Source organism: Lepisma saccharinum, chromosome 7, assembly GCF_977018435.1.
Source record: "Lepisma saccharinum chromosome 7, izLepSacc3.1, whole genome shotgun sequence".
In the NCBI taxonomy this organism is placed as follows: domain Eukaryota; kingdom Metazoa; phylum Arthropoda; class Insecta; order Zygentoma; family Lepismatidae; genus Lepisma; species Lepisma saccharinum.
In genome coordinates this window covers 59,042,027-59,062,114 of record NC_139235.1, presented here as the reverse complement: position 1 = coordinate 59,062,114, position 20,088 = coordinate 59,042,027, and the positions used below count along the sequence as shown (strand labels likewise).

At 37.9% G+C, this 20,088-nt stretch overlaps 1 protein-coding gene across 1 annotated transcript in view; it reads left to right on the top strand.

Moving 5' to 3' along the window:
• Positions 1–20,088, top strand: part of LOC145990481 (carcinine transporter-like) — a 155,365-nt gene that overhangs the window by 24,975 nt on the left and 110,302 nt on the right. Inside the window, exon 2 of the mRNA XM_083126175.1 lies at positions 10,319–10,563. Coding sequence (XP_082982301.1) covers positions 10,328–10,563 — 236 coding nt within the window. The 5' untranslated portion in view covers positions 10,319–10,327. The remainder of the gene's footprint in view (positions 1–10,318; positions 10,564–20,088) is intronic.

The following is a 20,088-nucleotide window of genomic DNA, read 5'->3' as shown; positions in this document are numbered from 1 at the left end:
ACATAACCTTGAAGCTTTAGTCAGAACACAACTAGACAAAACTCATAAAATATTCAAGTTGTGCAGAAGATGTTTGTCTGTATTTGATGGTGAAAAAATAATAAATGGGGTTCGTGAAAGGAATGCAGAAATTGCTAGAAACAAGTTAATTGAGCATCTGAAATACTGTGGCAACCATAAACCTGTTCATATGGTGATGCCTAATCCAAGTGAAAAAGCCAATTTTAAAAAATTTGAAGCCTTGTTGTAACACCCAGCATATATAGTCTGTGATTTTGAATCAAACCTCAAACCCCTTGCATCCTCAATGTTGAAATCTTCAACCCACTTAAGCCCTGCATATGGCAGTTTTTTCATCAACCATATAGGCTGTTGGCATCTACATACAGTATATAATTTGATGGCAGTGCTGGATCATAATCAGGAATATATTTGTTATTTGCTCTGGCATATCTCTGAGAACATTGCACCATGCCTCCTCTTATACATTGTTCCATAAACAGATACATATCTTGATCCTGGATCAGATCCAATTGCATTTTAGTGTTTAAAAACATTGCAGACCATGCTAGGCCCGGAGCACTGTAAAAATACATTGGATCCAGCTCATAATTTTGCATGGAAGATTTTCTAAATGCCTGCAGTATATCAGCTAAGAGGGTCACATCAAGTTTTAAATAAGCCTTGTGATAATCACCAAATGTCTGGCATTTTAAATTGTTCCACATCAATTGGGCATGGTGATAATCTTCATCAGTTATTCCAGATCCTCTGATTTTGCTGTAAAACTCTTGTTGTGGTGGCAGAGAACACTCATCAAATTTAGAAAAATCTGTAACATAATCATATGGATATACACCCTTCCGCCTAATTAATTTCAGGTCCTGATTTGGAAACAAAGCACATGTGATTTTGAATTGATCATCAGATAATTGAGTGGCCAGTGTAGCCAGGCTAGCCGATAAAATTCTGTATGAATCAAGAAATCTTAAGTGAATAGGAACACCATTAACTTTAATTATTTTGCTAATGGCAATATATTTCTCATTATTTTCAGCTAAAATATTTAAATTCTGCTTGTCAAACCCCTCGTACCTGATCAAATGATGAAAATCATAATTGGATGCACCATGGCAAAATATAGGGACAAATTTTGGTCTCTGGATCTTAATATTGCAGCTATTACACAGGGCCATTAAGAATTTACCATCTGTATGAGAATGGTGATGAACCTTGATATTTGCATCTGAAAATTCAGAATCACATACCGGGCATTTTTCTGCATTGTTGAAATCTTCAATCTGATCCTTTGTTAAAGGCAACATGGGTTTTGATTTTAACAAGATATTAGATGCTATGTCATGGCAATCATTTTCTATTCTATGTGCAAATTCTTTGATGGCATCTGCTCCCATGTATAAATTTTCTTTACTAACAACACCATCCTGTATAACCACATAATAAAAACTGGAAGGTTCATGTAACTGGTATGATGTAATTGAAGGTTCATCAGGATCTGGGCTGCAGAATGCAAGGGGTTTGAGGTTTGATTCAAAATCACAGACTATATATGCTGGGTGTTCCAACAAGGCTTCAAATTTTTTTTAAATTGGCTTTTTCACTTGGATTAGGCATCACCATATGAACAGGTTTATGGTTGCCACAGTATTTCAGATGCTCAATTAACTTGTTTTTAGCAATTTCTGCATTCCTTTCACGAACCCCATTTATTATTTTTTCACCATCAAATACAGACAAACATCTTCTGCACAACTTGAATATTTTATAAGTTTTGTCTAGTTGTGTTCTGACTAAAGCTTCAAGATTATGTATCAGAGTGTAATGATATGTGCCATCCCCTTCAATTAAGAGCAGATCAATCGGAACAGCAGAATCATCATCAAATGTACTGATTCTGAGAGGATCTATCAAGCAATTGCCACGGCCAGTAGAACAAGTAAATACATTAATAGATAATTGTTTGCCATTGATATCCCGGGCCTTTTTTTCAAATTTATCAATATTCTGAACAGACATTGGATATTCTAAACCCTCCATTGCTTCATCAAAATCATTTCCATGCTGTTTATAATAACTTATTCGCTCAGGATGCCTTGAAACTGGATACAAAGCAGCTAAAATACACCACAAAAAGCATTTCTCATCATTATTTTTTATATTAACCACGGCTGTTTTGTTTTTGATATTGGCAGGTAATGGCAGATATGTAGATCCTTGTAATGGGCTGAATTCAGAAATGTTAACATATAACTTGTGTGGAGATCCGCATAGGCTCCATCCAGACTCTTTTGCTGCAAATTCAGAGTGTTTAATATTCAATTGATCTATCAAACTGCTTATTATTTTGTCTGAATTTGCATTTGAATATACCGGTACTGTTTCTGTTATGTGGGGCTGTGTAAATTTTGTGCCATTTGGCTTCTTATATTGTGTAAACAATTTGAGGGACAGCTTATAAGAGCCATTTTGTGCATTTAGAATTGCCTGCACATCTGGATTTATACTGTTCAAAAAATTCTTAATATCACATTTTGGCTCTGATACAAACCGGTGATCTCTAAGTTGGCCGTTAAAACTGCTATGGATGGGTTCATAGCGTGGCTGCTTTGCTGGTCCAGCATTAACAGGTGTTTCATGCTTCCTTTTCAGACCAGATGTAGATGGTTGTGGGGGCAATGTTGATGACTGTTCATAACAAATACACTTATGCCATTTGTAATAAGCCTTGCTTAATATTTTATGGCATCTTGGACACATATTTCTGGCCTTTCTGCATTTCTTAGGGTCACAAATATGCCGGTGTCTAGACCAATTAGAACTAGATATATATTTTTTTTGCATTGATTGCAATATTTTTGTTTTGGCATTTTTGTTGTTTGTTTATATATGGACAATATGCCAAAACAATTATAACAGCAGCTAGTGGCTGAGCTGGTGCTTTTATACCCAAACAACAGCAATAACTAGGCTCTGGTGATCCCCAATATAAAATAGTTTTGCTCTTTTATGCTGTTGTACAACACACTTTACCAGGTTTCAAACCTCAGCTGTATATCAGCTAGCAGTAAATATTCTCAAAATATCACATGTGGGGATATTATTCTGCCACATGTATTTCAATCTTACACATTTTACCAGGGTTCAAACCCAGAGCCTCTTGATTACAAGGCAATAATACCAACACTTTGCCATCAGGGGAGGCCCATACACTCTACCAGGTTTCAGACCTGTGGGGCCTCTTGATTACAAGGCAACAAGACTAGCACTTCTCCATAGAGAGGTCTTAAACCCAGAAGCCTTTGATTATAAAGCATATAAGCCATGGGACTATGTCCACATGCAATACACATTGAATATCAGAACCCAGAAGTTATGAGCTGTATATCAGCTAAATACAATTCAAAGTTGGACTTTGAAACTGTGCAATGAATAATCTGTAAGTCCCACTCGTGTATATATTAACAGAACGAGACAAAACCTGAATCCAATTCAGGCTTATATGACAACATGCAAGAGGCCAATGTTCTTTTTACTACCCTTGGAGTCAATAACATGATGGAATGTATGGGGAATTTTCTCTGAAAGAGCACAGTGTAGATTTTATCTCATGCATGCAAGCATATTAAATCTCCTAGGCGTGCATAATTTATTGCTGGCCGGGACATGACTGATCAAAGGTTAGAAAAAACATGCAAGCAATTTGCAGCCTGACCTTGTCCTATTGTATTGATCTGTAAGTTGAAGAGTATGAGAATATAAGCATTTTTGCCTTAGTTTTTAAGTGTAGCCAAAAAAAATATCAAGAGGGGCATATTTTTGACAAGTTTATAGACAACAAACTGAGAGATGTAGCTTTTACACACATGGGCAAATCTGTCTGAGGGGAGTTCTACACTAGAATTCAAAATTCTTTAGATTTAAATATGTAAACACATGGCCGATTGGGCTATATGCCCCCTCTTGTCATAGTTTTAAGTGTGGGCAAATCGGGGCATATGAACTCTTCTTTTCTACACTAGGATTCAAAATTCTTGAGGATTAAGAGCATATCACACTTGAAGAAATGGGAAAAAGAGGATCTTGGCATAATTTTAAGTGTGGGCAAATCGGGCTGTTTAATCAAATAACCTCTTCTTTTCTACACCTATAAGTGGTCCTGGTTGTATGGGTTTTTATACTACTTAATTAACCATTAACATATAGAATTATAGTTACAAAAAGGAAAAATATTAAGTTTATATACATTTTTGTAACGTGGGCACTGCTACACGTTACAGATTGATTGAATGATTTTTTTTTTTGTTTTAAGTCCACTTTATCCGCAGAAAGGCTAATCGGGACTGGACATACAGTTTAAAGTGGGATCCGAACCACTGTGCATGGGCCTCCGCCAGGTGAAACGCATATGTCGTTAGCCACACGGGAAGTTGTATGTCAAATAACACTCGTGCTATTTCTTTTAATAATATAAGAGGGGGAAGGGCAAGGATCATTTTACTTCCTGTTAGTAGCATTAAGAGGCCATAGTGCGGGGACAAAAAGTGGCAAAATGTGGCAAAAAGTGAAAGGGGCAACTGCTCCAAATTCCCATAGCTAATCGCCACGACATCGTACGTGTAAAATGATGAATGGAGGAATGACGATTTAATTTATATTTTTTTATATAAATTTGCTTTATTTTAATTCGTTTTTGTGTCACATTTGGCTTATTTGCGAAGGTGGGGGTGAGTGATGATATGATAAAATTGATGAATGAACACTCACAACACTCACAAGCATCCATGCCCAGGCCGAGATTCAAACCTGGGACCCCTGGCTTCGTAGCGCGATGTTCTAACCACTCCGCCAAGTGACGCTTTAAGACCTTCAATTTCCGCTGTCATGCCATAGAAAATTAGCATGACTGTTCTGTGGCCTTTGCATAGTTATCCCATATAATGTAATATTAATAATTCAAATTTAAACAAAAAACGGTTGCGTTTCGTTTTTTTTAAAAAATTGAAGGCAGACTGATAACACATAACAGTAGTTTAGGAAAACATCTAGTAGTATATGTTACCCCTGGTCCACTTCTTGTAAATTGACGCTGACATCATAGAGATTACACATGGCTTATGGGGAAGAGAGGATGTCACCATTCCGAGAAAGAGTCAATTAAAAACAACTGTACATCAAAGAGATTCTTCGGCCAAGTATGCTCAAGAGGCAATTCGACTTCCTCCATGTAATTGCTGTAAATGAATATGAAACATGTCCTTGAAGAATGCTTCATATCCAAGGATTGTTGATATTATGAAGACAGGTTATAATTTCAACATCAGAGAAATTATTATCTTCATATATAATGGAGGGAATTAGTTACGTAAGAGGTACTGGTGGATATGCGAGTTGACGCTGCGTTTCTTGCGTAATCACGATCTGCCCATGGGTAATGATCCTTCCCGATAGCGGAGTGGTTAACATTATCCCTGTTTCGATTCCCAAGTGAGAAGAGGGGGCATGATATAATGATGATGTTCTGTTTATCATCCGAATTATCAAAAATGCCAGAAAAACCTTTAACCCTACTCTGTCCGTGTATGCTATAACCGATCGTACTTGATTGTGTGCCAACGCTCCTGTTCAATGTTCTCGTCAAGATAAACTTTACTGCAAATGCACTTTTGCGATACGAATATAATACAAATATTTACAAATTCTGCAACAAACCCCGCCGATATTTCTGACCTAAGGCTTTTGTGGTTTTATTATACAAAAGCCTAATAGCCCAATTAACCTTGAGATTAGTTTATCATTTTGTAGAAATGCCCTTTGTTTAGTAGCCGCGTAAAAAGCAAGCAATGTAATTAAATTAAAATGAATAAACAACTTGAGGAAGTAGCATGTGTGTTCGCTTTTATCCCCGTTGTGTACGTACAAAGATAAGTCAGTAAGTACTTCACGAACGTTTATTAAGAATATTCTGAGATACTGACTTGAAAACAATTTTTATTTTTCAACAGAATCTCCACGAATATTTATACACTCGTCCCATCGCTTTATCAACCCCGAGAACATGGTGGGTGCAAGTCTTTGGACTTCTGTCCCAGCCACAGTCCTGACTCACGTTCGATATCTTCATCATCCACGAAATGTTTTTAACGGCCAAAACAGGCGATATTCGCTGAAGGCCAACCCATGAGAACACTCTTGCAGTTTCTACGTTATCTATCGTCACTCGCTTCTCAGTTCTAATCACCTCATAGTGATTCGGGTCCCACTTTAAAACTGTAGGTCCAGTCCCGATTAGCCTTACTGTGCATAAAGTGAACTTAAAACACCAATATCAACAAGAAAGCGAGAGAAACAAATATTTATACTTTCATAACTATCTGAGAAACTTCGACTCTTTGATGGGTTGTACGATAAATCACTATCTTCAAAATCACTTATATCTCCGACAAAATCGCTTTCCAATTTCTTCGATGGACGTTCACTTTCCCCTGCACGGCGGCCATCTTGTCTTGTGGGTTACCATTATATTGCTACGAATATCTGGTGATGGTATAATTTCGCTCACGCAAGAAAACATGCATGGAAGTATCACATGCGAACTCTGACAAAACAGAGGCTTGTGAAACAACTGTAACTTAATTTCTGTCAAACAGTTCTTGCACAGAGTAGCTGAATTATTATGAAGGGCAAATAAAAAAGGTATGCATTATTCATGTAATGACCCTCATATATTGCTGTAGCGTCATATTGAAATAGAGTGGCAATACATTGCATTTACAGCGTAGCAACATACCAAAATATGTCAATATAACCCGCAAACAAAACAGTTAATTGCATGCAATTCTGAATGATTTTTTATCCCTACCACCAAAAGTTACACTCATTATACAAGTAACGATCATCCTTTCAAAATCAACTGTTTTTTTGTCTAACAAGGGAGGTTATCTAAGTGTCTCCCTCCGATTTCCATGAAACTTGGCAGTTGTATAGAGGAGCCCAAAGGAAGAAATACGTGTTTTTTTGTTTCGGCTAAAAAACGGTTTTAGGAGGCAAAACCTCCCCTCTAATGTCAAGATGAGGACGGTTTTCCGATCTTGTCCTGTTACTACACAGTGACATTAATCTCCACCTACGCAATAACATTATCAAACTACAATCACTCACATAACCAGTTGTCCTCACACAGGTTTCGACACGTCTTCCAATACGCATGCTATAAGAGTAGGTATCTTCCCGAAAGGCCACCTCCATTTGAGAATCCGGTGGCATTCTGTTTTGGTGGTGACAGTAATCCGATATGTGATGTTTGTGGTGCAGTGGCAGTAATCAGATGTGCATGGTGTAACCGAACATTCCGTTTAATTCTTTTTTTTTGTTTGTTTTTTGAAGAGTACTATTACTGTGACGAGTGTAAACATTGACACCGTTTAAGCAACAATAGGGTCGGTTTTCAATGTGATGCATGGGTGCTTGTTTTACTGTGTGTTGGCAGATCTTTTTTACCATAACGTTGTTTCATGTTACTTCCTGGTGGTAATAAATGTTTTGTACATGCTGTGTATTCATCTATGGAACTATCCTCTTGTGTCCTTGGCTATGGATATCACCTATATGATATCTAGGTGATGCTTGATAGGTTTATGCTTCCCGTGTGTAGCTATTTTGATGCTCCCCGTGTGTAGCTATTTTGATGCTCCGATACCCTGCTTAAATCCGTCTATTGTTATGCCCATGGCAACGGTGTCTATGAATTCAGCATCTCTCTACAATTGCACTGCGTTTGGTACCGACAATCCTACAGTTCTGTGCTGTGTGTGTTCCAATTATAATTATATGAGCGTGTTGTTCCTATGCCAGATTTACGTGGTTTCGAAGTCAGATCCCCACTTCAATCTGTCCTCATCTTGACATTTGAGGGCGGCTTTTAACCCCTAAAACAAAAAAACACGTATTTCTTCCTTTGGCCCCCTCTATACACCTGCCACGTTTCTTGGAAATCGGAGGGGGACACAGGGGTCAGATCCCCACTTCAATTTGTCCTCATCTTGACATTTGAAAGGGGGTTTGGCCCCTAAAACCGTTTTTTAGCTGAAACAAAAAGAAACACTTATTTCTTCCTCTGGGCCCCTCTATACACCTGCCAAGTTTCATGGAAATCGGAGGGGGACACAGGGGTCGGATCCTCACTTCATTTTGACATTTGAGGGAGGGTTTTGCCCCCTAAAACTGAATTTAGCCGAAACAAAAAATATGTATTTCTTCATTTGGGCCCCTCTATACACGTTCCAAGTTTCATGGAAATCTGACGGGGACACAGGAGTCATATCCCCACTTCAATTTGTCCTCATCTTGACATTAGAGGGGAGGGGTTTGCCCCCTAAAACAGTTTTTTAGCCGAAACAAAAAACACGTATTTTTTTCCTTTGGGCCCCTCTATACACCTGCCAAGTTTCATGGAAATCGGAGGGGGACACTTAGATAACCTTCCTTGTAAGAAAATTTAACTAGCTTATTGTGCTATGTATGTGAATCATAATACAGGGTGGCTCAAAAAGTCACTTAACACCCCCGGTACAAGGCCACTGCAGCGCGCAACATGGAAATGGTTATGACCAATCGTTATCAGGCCAGGGAGGAACCACATTGACGCCACCCGCGTGGTCGGCGGCCATCTTGAATTCAACTTTAGAATTTTAAATGGGAAGGGAGTGATATGATTTATCAAATGAGGTTAGAATTTCACGAGAAATGCAATGGTGAAGGTTTTTTCGACGTATCTTTAACCAGTAAAACGTTATGACTGAATTCTTGTACCAATTTGCTCCTTTTCGAAGTGTTAGAAAAATGCCTTAAAATTTGTTTAGCGCATCGGTAATGCATCGAGATCAAAGTGATGTCTAGGGAGAGAAGTTCACATGCCATTGCACACGATTTTAATCAGATACATCCACGAAGAGCTGCGCATTATGAATGGTTGTCGCGAACAATTTACAGTGTGACGCTTCCATTGAATTAAAAGTCCTTCACTGTGACAAGGCTAATGTGTTTGTTCATAAGGAAGTTCATAAACAGAATATGCAACCCTTGTCATCTGATTACTAACTTACTAACTTTGGACAGAAACTGCTTCACAACGTTCCCATAGTGTTTTCTGGTGTTCCTCCCTATTGAAAAGAACTTTGTAAAAAGTACTTTCTTTCATAATCAAGGATGAAAAAACTGTTTATTTAACAAATCCAAGTAGCCCTAAGCATTTAAGGTTCCGTTGATGGAAAATTGACTAACCAATCGTGTTGTTCACAGCACGCCACACCATTTACTTATCAGCACTAACCATTCAGTTTTGATCTGTCGCAAATGAGTTATCAGATAAAAAGCATCGAATATTATGTTTATGAACTTCCTTATGAACATAAACATTAGCCTTGTCACTGTGAAGGACTTTTCATTTAATGGAAGCGTCACACTGTAATTGTTCGCGACAACCATTCATAATGCACAGCTCTTCGTGGATGTATCCGATTAAAATCTTGTGCAATGGCATGTAAACCTATCTCACTAGACGTCACTTTGATCTCGATGCATTACCGATGCGCTAGACAAATTTTAAGGCATTTTTGTAGCACCTCGAAAAGGAGCAAATTGGTACAAGAATTCAGTCATAACCTTTTACTGGTTAAAGATACATAAAAACAACCTTCACCATTGCATTTCTCGTGAAATTCTAGCCTGATTTGATATACCATATCACCCCCTTCCCATTTAAAATTCTAAAGTTGAATTCAAGATGATGGACATCAAGTTGGCCGCCGACCGTTAGGGTGGCGTCAATGTGGTTCGCCCTTGGCCTGGCAACGATTGGTCATCACTATCTCCATGTTGCACGCTGCAGTGGCCTTGTACCGGGGGTGTTAGGTGACTTTTTGAGCCACCTTATAAACTAAAGAGAAGGGTCTGTCATTGAATATATGGACTAGATTTTTATGACAAAGGTGACGGTGCCCTAACTGAAGAAAGTCGTCATGGTCAAAAGGCCCGGTGGACCAGTCCCACTATGTCACAGACTTCTTAGAGCAGGCAACAACGTTTATTTCTGATAACTGGCTTTGGATTCAATGTCATTTTAAGGTTCAAATTGAAATTGAATTCACATTTAAATTTTCTTTACTGAAGGGTGAGGCTCAGCCTGTGGCTGTTATCCCACCTGGATGGATTAAGCAATATTTCATGTGAAACTGTGAAGTTCTGTTGTAGATGTTGTAATTCAGAGGTTTACGTCGCTGAAATGATTCCTTTCTCGCAGGGAAAGAAGATGGAAGGGAAGAACGATGACCAGTTGTACGATGGCCTCCTGAAGTCCGTCGGTCACTATGGCTTCTTTCAGAAAAGGTTTTTAATTCTCTTCAACTTCGGGTTCACTGCCCTTAAGTCTATGCTTGGCCTCAATTTACTGATGGACATGGATGTTCCTGAACACTGGTGCCAAGTACCGGGAAGGGAGGGAACTAACTTAACTCTAGAAGAATGGAAGAATTTAACTTTACCAAGGTAAGAGGTTAACATGTACTGTGGGCAATGTTTTCAAGGCTACGTCTTTGCTGGAGTCTACATGGTTAACTGTGTTATAACATAATCATTTGTTGATCTGTACCTTGTTAGTAATATTAACGTTAACATTAGAATCTACAAAGTTTAAATATCGTAAATATCTTGTGACACTTATTGTTCAACAATAAGTAGCTACTGAACATTGAAGTTAGTGAAGCAGATATTTACTGATGAAAAACAAACAGAGCTGATAGAGAAACACAGCAAACAATTTTTTAAAAAATCACTTTTTTGTAGTGTGGATTATGTGCAGTCTGAACTTCCATTTTATTCTGCATCCATTCCAATCCTGTTAGGAGGTGATTATAATTTCCAAATCTTTCACGTATTTTAAGAGGAAATTAAACAGTGGAAAGAAGACGTGACAACTACATATGCGATGTATCCTTTGGGGAGAAAACAGCTTGTAATGTCTAATATATTGAATCGTTTATGAACGATTGTTCAAAAACGATGATGATCATTAGACCAGTAAGTTAACATTTTCATCTAAAATGGTATCTGACATCTCCAAAAGTGTCTGATGCCTCGTAAAATAGATATCTTAAAACATGAGTATCCAAAGATGTTCATGTCAATTAGTTTCTTATGCTAATATTTTTACGTATATCTAAAATAATGTAGCCCTGTTCTGTCAAGGACCAGACTCTTGAGCATATCAATGGACGTGAATGTTCTGAGAAGGGACTGAGTTAACAGAAAATATTAAAGTATTTCTTGAAAGTTCTTAAGTCTCATATTTTTCTCCTCTAATTTCATGATCTACATTGGTAGAGTAGGACTTTCCAATTGGTATTCAAGATTACCGCTCTGATATGGAAACCAGTGGAGATGTTATGAGAAGACATTGTTATTCACCCTGAAGAACTTGCTCTTTCAGGAGTGGGAGACTATGCATCGTGTAGAACCATAGTGCTTCCATGTTGCTGATAGTTGGCCCACAGTTTAAAGCAAGGTTCTTAAAGATCCAGGGACCCATACATTCTAACAGGTTCTATTGAGTTCGGTAACAGGATAGGAAACTTCTTATCTCGCACAATTTAAATTCGGTGCAAGTTGCGTATTGTTTCATTTCAATCCGGAACTTGGACCCTATTTATACTGATTTGATACAAAGAAAAGAAAATCTGGACAGTATTTAAATTGATCCGGACAAAAATGTTCCTCAACAGTTTTAAAATTGATTCCGAAAAAAGGTTCCTGGACCGAATTTAAATTAAGCGGGAAAAAATGTTCTTGGAGCGTGTTTATATCGTAACGAATTATAGGATTTCTCTAGAAGCTTCAATCTGACCGAGGGTCATTCACTTGTTTTCACCAGCTGTCTGCTCCTCTGAGGTATTATAATTATGCAGAGACAAGTGTGTACAGACTTCCTCAAACATTGGAGTAACAAGAATCAAACAGGTAAACAGGTAGCTTTCTGCTTACTGAATAGGAAGAAATACTTGACGAATCGGCGTGGAGGAGATCTCCACTGGCAAGTGGTTTAGAGGGGAATGACAGGCTTGGTAGAGACACACTTTTCGATTTGACTTGGAAGGAGAGTAGTCAGCCTGACTTCGGTTGAGAAGGAAGGAGAATCCTAGAGAGAGTCAGTATTATTTACGCTTCCATCTTCGATTTTGCTCATCTATCTTCTAAGTCTAGACAGGTATCCTAACATCACCATTATGATTCAGATTCCAGAGTTCTAAAAAACAGAGCGTGACTATTTGCCATTTCAGTTTGTTTAGTTAGTGCATTTTGTTTCAGGATTACCTCTTGCTGCTTAGCATCTGATGTCACGTGCCACTTCCGACAACACAATGAGAAATGCAAGGAAGAAATGTTTCCCGAGAGCGACGATAGACGGCAGCCCGCGACGATAAACGGCATCCCGGCATATAAAGAAGAGCAGAGTTCATTGTAGAAACTAGGAGTGGAGAAGAGTGATTATATATATTATAGTAAATGCAAAATACATAAAGGAAGAGTATAAAAATTATAGAAGGAGTGAATAAAATGTTGTAAATAGCCAATTAAGATAATTAAGAATATGCTCGTATATGAAACAATTCGGAAAGTTAATAAGTGAGCAAATGAGTTCAAAAATGTATCTTTTTTGATCCTAGTAATCAAAATTTGATTTAATACCTCTGACGAGGAGAAAGTCGTCCGCTTTGTGGTTGTCCGTCCCTCGGTGGCGCTGTGTCCAATTAGACTCCCCGAAGCAATGACGGTTGCGCTCCTTATTAGACGCACTGGGCCATAGGCAGCGCTTGGTGTTAGCGATCCTGGGCTATTCCCCTTTGGTCATTACATAGGAGGTGGCGCTACTGTCAGTTTAGACGCCCCTAAACTTTCTATAGGTATAGCTTGGGTTGCTGTATAATGCCAAAGAAGCGGGGAAAGCGATCAGGAAAGTAAAGGAATATATATTGGAACGAAGAAGACAAGAGGGTGGGGAAACTATCCAATCCCCAGCTAGAAGTAATGATCCGTTGGGTTTACGATATGATATTTCAAAAGAAGAAAATAACTATCATCCAAAGGTCATAGACGTACCATCATCTAATAAATGCAGCTATGAGAATTATCAGGGGAGTAATGATAAAGACCCACGTGGAAAGGAAAGAAAAAAAATATATATATATATAAGGCTTAAAGTAAAAGAGGCCAGATGACGCAATTGGAATTAATGTACATATAACGAAAGATTATATATATATATATATATATATATATATATATAAACACACACACACACACACTAGTGTCCAAAATTAAAGCAACAAACAGAAATCCTTTCCTCGTGTGATTCTTTTCTGTTGATAAATTTGCCAAGTTTAATCTGTTGCTATCGTGATTTTTTTGTTGATAAATCCTGGCAGGGGTGCCCACAGGGGTGTTTTATGGCGCAGGTTGCGCCATCGAGATTTTGGGGGGGGGGTGATTTTTCCCTTCAAATAATATAAAATTCAACATTTATATCTTTTTCAAAATATATGTAAAAATTTTACACGATAGATGAACGATTTTAGGGGTGGTCTTGAGTCATGGCACCCCTGTTTAGGGGGGAGGGGCAGATCAATTATAATGTTCAGTAAAGCTCAGAAAAAGTTACTTTCGGTAGACACGATGTCGTAATTACATATTTTGTGGGGATTACAATATGGTTTAAGGACGCGAATGATATGATTTGGGGGAAACACATGACATGGTTTTGGGGGGGATGCACCATTGGCCTTGGAAGGGATGGGCACCCCTGAATCCTGGCACATTAAGGCTAGTTTATTTTCTATCTTAAACCAGTTGTCTATGACATCATAAATATTACTATCACCTGATCGTATTATGTGGTCAAATGGACACATGGGAAAGAATTTCCGTTTGTTGCTTTAATTTTGGACATTAGTATATATATATAGTACATATACCATAGATGCATATTAAGGTGGAGTGAATATATAGGGCAATTTTTTTAAAAAAAATTAAGATGCCTGTAGTGGGAAAAGCTGTGTTGTTATACAGTTAATTAACCCTAACTATTTCAGGGGGGAAAAAATGATTTTTAGTGGTACCCCAGGGTCACTGAAGGTTTCATATTGAAAATCAGCATTTACTCACCGAAAATTATAACTTTTTATTTATTTTCCTGAACTGAAACACAGAATACCCTGTTTCCTAAGTAAACAAGTGCAAAAAATAGATATTTGAATACAACCATAAAGTTGTGCTACCGAAATACATAAAATAAACTACCCAAGTACCCATTAGTACCCAAAATATGTAACAATGTTAAACTTTTACATTTACATATAGCCAAATATCGTATTACTAATTACTTTTACAACTTATATTCTTTCTTAGTGTTAAATGTTTTCATCAATGCTCTTGACTTGATAGTCGAAAAGATAAATCCATATGTTTACACTGGAGTATATACCATCACCACAAAGGTCACAAGAGTTGTCAAATTATTTGAGGGTTTATCAGTCGATACATACAACCTTAGCAGTCTTGCAGCTGTTGTTAGCCACCTAGAATGGTTTAATGTACCTGGTTTCCGATTCCCTAATTCATCACTGCAGTGTCCATTTGTTACACGAATACACCAATTATAGAGATACCTCTGATCACTACTTAAGTCTTCAAAGTCAACATTCCCAACAAGCTGACAAGAAGAAGGAACATTTATTGGATCGAATTGCACAAGAGGTTGTTTTTCGCAAGTTTGTAGAGCTCTTCCTATTTCCCCAGAAAAAGCTTTTGGACCAGTTGTGAATCCATCAATTTTCTCAAAGAGATGGCGCAGTGGGAGTTCATTTATATGCAGCAAACATATAAGCCACTGGAGGGGTCTACCAAGTTCTTTTCTGAGTAAAACAATAACTCCTCCTTTGTTTCCTGTATTCACATTTGTACCATCACATCCAACTGCTAAAAGATCGCCCATACTTTTTTCCTTCATAGCACAGAAGCTCACGATTTCATTTTTTATAGTAAGAGATGACCCATTGGATACAGTGACGTGTCCTATATACTTTGAATTTGACTCATGGACTAAAGTCACATGCTCTTCTGTTACGACGCGACCATAATTCTTCACTCCTCTCTTCTCATTAATTCTTCTCTGGTCCTTTCTGCCATCAAAATACAATCCAGTCAGAGTATCCAAACTACCAGCAGCTGTTTTCCTGACTTTCCTTCTTTCCCTTCTAACCTTGCTTCCATCTATCACTTTAGAAACAACTGCATCACTAATAACACCTACATCTTGAAGAACTGCACTAGCAATTTTAGCTGCACTTCTGTCAGATATGCGATGTCTGTCACACTCTCTAGCAAAATTCTTAAGAGGCAACCGCATTTGAGTTTCGTTTGAGGTTAATGAGGAATTCGCTGAAGTGGAGGGCATTTCCGATTTGGTTTTAAGTAATTTACTCGTGTCGCTGTCAGTATCTCAACCTTCTTCCTCCAGTTCACTTGATGGACTTGATTGAGGACTACTAGTAGCAGCATTGACACTACATCTTGACAAATGTTTCTGAAGTCTTGCTTCTTCCATAGCTTTTCTTGCTTGCTTCTTCTGCAATTCTTTGGAATTTTTTAAATCAGTTTTTCCAATGAACATTTTTCTCGTTGTCCTTTGATCCAAAAGAAATTCTCTTTCTTGAATATATACTTTCTTCTCTCTAGAACAAACACAGGTTGAAACGTCTTTACACTTGCAACACGATATTTCAAATAATGTAGAGTTAGCATGTGAGCAATACAATGCAATTTTTTCTTGTAGTTTTCTTCATTTTGTGTACGCGTAAAGGGCTTTAAGAGGTTTCGATAGTGTTCGTGAAGTTTTATCACTTTTGCAACGACTTGCTGATCTGGCACTGATGGCAATGAAGCTTCCATCAAAATTCCTACCACTTGGTGAGAAACACTTTCACTAATTTCTGAAACATGAGGTTTCTGAGTTTTTCTCATTTTGCTTTTAAAGGCGGATATGAATATATAATTTCATCGCATCCAGAATTCTACATGTATCTTTCAATACGCTAAAGTAAGTGGAAATATGAACACTTCGGAGGCCTTGGAGCACGAGAAGAAATTGACCTAGAGAGCTGATTTTTTTATTTGACTATCTGATACCAAAATTCAACTTTCTTGACTAGACATTTCGAAAAACAAAAAAAAAAAATTTTCCATTTGTCTTTTAATATGCTAAAATAAGTGGAAATATGAAAACTTCGGAGGCCTTGGAGCACTAGAAGAAATTGACGTAGAGAGCTGATTTTTTTTTATTTGACTATCTGATACCAAAATTCAACTTTCTTGACTACAGGCATTTCGAAATTTAAAAAAAATCTCCATGTATCTTTCAATACGCTAAAATAAGTGGAAATATGAAAACTTCGGAGGCCTTGGGGCACCAGAAGAAATTGACCTAGAGAGCTGATTTTTTTTATTTACCTATCTGATACCAAAATGCAACTTTTCTGACTATAGGCATTTCTAAATTCAAGAAATAAAATCACTCCGCCCTAATGCATATATGTAATAAATAAGATTATACTCTAAAAGGAAAGAAATAAATTAGAAGAAGGAAAAGAAGAAGAAGCCTTTCTTATTGTGAGGATAATCCATTTCTATTTGAAGAAGATGAAGAAGGAGCTTTCCTTTCAATGATCAACATATATATATATTTCATTGTACATACAAGCTTTGCTATATATATTTTTCTCTGTATTTATTTACAATTTTCAGAATATAGATCCGCATTTAACTATATCCTCTTGGCTATAAAACGCTTTCTTATTTGGAATTCTCGAATAAAGAACCTATCCCCTGAGATTAAGATATTTCTATAGCCGTGGTAAATAACAATATTTAGTACCGTACCCGAGAGGGGGTAATACTGACTTGTCCTCATGACAAGTGCTCTCACCATCTGAGGATGAATGATAAAAAAAACTACATCACCCATAAATCAATTGGGAGTGGCAGGTTCGATCCCGTCATTCGTAAGAATGATACGATATTGATCTGAAAAGTTAAAGGTTCCTGGACCGTATTTAAATTCATCTGGAAAAAAGGTTCTTGGAACGAATTGAAATACTTTTCAGATAAGAAGGTTCTATAAGGTCTAGAACCCACTTACGCTTGCTGATGTTCTCTCCTGGACCGGAATTTAATTTATTTAAAATTCCTGGCCCTTTAACAATCCTGGTTTGATGTGTGATACCTTCCAACCGTTTATCGAACACGCTACTCCTTGATTACAAATGGACGACTTTAGCATTACGCCATTGGTGCTTCTACTCGTTACCTTGAGATTAGATACATATTCAAATACACGATTAATATTAGATAAATTCTTCCTCAATTTTTATTAATATTGTCAGTTTTCTTTGTTCAACAATGCTACTACCCATTTGAAGACATGTAATATTAAGTTTTCTCTGCATATTATAATGTTTATCAAAATGTTTATGATAATTACTCGCAATGCACCTTCATTTATCTCTTACGTTTTCTTGATATTCTATCTACAAAGGTCACCCCAAAATTAATGCCTCCATCTTAATAATTCCTCATATTGTTGTCGGATTACAATGAAACTTCGCACATATATAAAGCGATATGTTGCTAATTCAAACAATTTTTCATTTGCAGGTAACTAATGAACAGCATGAATAGCAAAGACAAAGAAGAGAGCTGTAACTCAGTCAGAGGGTTGTCACTGGTCATTGCTAAAATGTGGTGGTCAGTAATTATGCCCAAACCCCACTTACTGTCCGGATTTAGCCCCATCGGACTTTAATTGGTTTGCCCCTCTCAAAAAATACTTTTACGTGGACAGCATGTCTAGGACATGGAAGACATTAAACTCGCTGTGAATGCATGGGTCAAAAAACAAAATCGGACGTTTTCCAGAGCGGATTTCGGCATTGGGTTGAACGGTGGCAGAAATGTATCGAAAACAACGTATAGTATTTTGAATAGCCTTAATAGGTACCTAACACGTGTATCTATTTTCACAAAAATATTGAACTTCCATTGCAATCCGATAACAATATGAGGAGTAATTAAGTTGGACGCATTCATTTCGGGATGACTTTTATCAGCGCATCACTAAGTTTTCTTACGCATATATAGCACTTTACCAAAGATTTAAATGCCGGACCCTGTGGCCGAGTGGTTGGAGTTCCGTGGAAGCCTTCAGAGAGTGCGGACGCGGAAACAAGTTGCTCCGTGAAGGTCAGTGAAAAGTTGCCTTCAGGACACAACGAGCGAGAGCGCGTGTGCGTGTTGCTTGTGGCGGTTAGTGCAGTGGGCTGGAGAGTAAGTAGAATTGGAAAAGTACTGTAGAATAGTAACAAGATTAATATCATTCGGCAAAATACCATCCAGATACGTTTTCCGTTTGGGGCACAGAGGCCGCCGGCGCGAGAAAATCATGACTTTATACATGGACAATTTCAACTCCACGTAGATGAGATCTTGGGAATACAAATACCTACCCATGTTTGATGTGTTTTCGTAAAATGTATCAGAGAAGCAATAATGACGCGAATATTAGAGAAATGTGGTCCGGAAACAAACTTTTGCTATGATAATGGTCAATGTGTAAAAGTGCTTTCAGTGGTGCGGGGGAAACAAAAGCGGTAAGAGTGTTCAACTTACCACTAGAATTAGATGATGACTGCGTAAAAGAAAAAATGAGGGAATTTGGGAAGGTGGAATGTATAGACAAAGAAACGTGGTCTGAAAATTTCAAATATCAAGTTTACAACGGGGTGCGAATATTGAAAATGGAAATAAAAAAACCGATTCCGTCTTTCATTACAGTAAAATCTCATCAGTTCCATGTGATCTACGAAGGACAGCCGAGAACGTGCAGGGCGTGGAAAGGAAGGCTACGATAGTTGGGAATGTGATAGTCGACAGATAACAACGCTTCGTGTGAACAAAATCCGAGAGAGAAATTATAGTGATATAATAGTAGAAAAGGGCTCCTCGAACCTGAACAATCATTTCAACCAACAAACGAACAAAAACAGGATAAGGGGATAAAGAATGTGCCAAGTGACACCCATCCGGTGGAAATGTTCCGAGAACTTCCCACCTAGACAAACAAGAAAGAAATGGAAATGAAGAAATGCAGTATGATCAGATGCATGATGAATAGATGCAGGACGAAGGGATCTCAGCTGAACTTCCTCCCATCCCAGCGGCAAAGGACAACGTCCCACACATGGAGGACAAGAGACCATCGAAAAACTGTGAGCTGGAAAGTGAATTCAATACAGAAGAAGAAAGTGACGAAAGTCACTGTACCTCAGTGTCAAAGTGGACAAAATCTCAGCAGATGAGAGCAATAAAAACGGACAAAGAATACTTCGAAAGGAAAATGGGAAACAGACGCGAAGGGGCGATCAACGAGACAGATACGAGTTATGAATAGGAAAATGAACAGAAAAATAAATCCTTAAAAAGTGAAATTTCATTTGGTAGTTCATCTGCTATTTGTATAATTTTTGTTTTTCAAACGCATGAAAGAAGATCGGACAGTACTATACACTGTGTGGTACATCATTCATTTATTAGTGTTATTGCTTTTTTGTGTAAACGTCGGGTATAATGTATACAACGAGCACCTTGCCAGTATGGGGCTAAAGCGTCCCTGATAAGGTGTAGGAATACCAAATTAGCTATGTTTACAACACTCCAAGTAGCCACGATTAACATTAATAAACTCCAAAACCAGAATAAACAAGAGGCTCTGGGTGACTTTCTTATTCTGTCGTCCTTCGATATAGCCTTCCTCCAGGAGGTTCAGTGACAAACTTTGACTTGCTCCCCTCCATAGTAGTGTATAACAATGCAAATTGTCAGGCAACGGGGACTGCACTTCTCGCGAAAAACACTGTTCCGATCACTAACGTTGCGAATTATATGTGCGAAAGTGGCAAATGTTTGGAT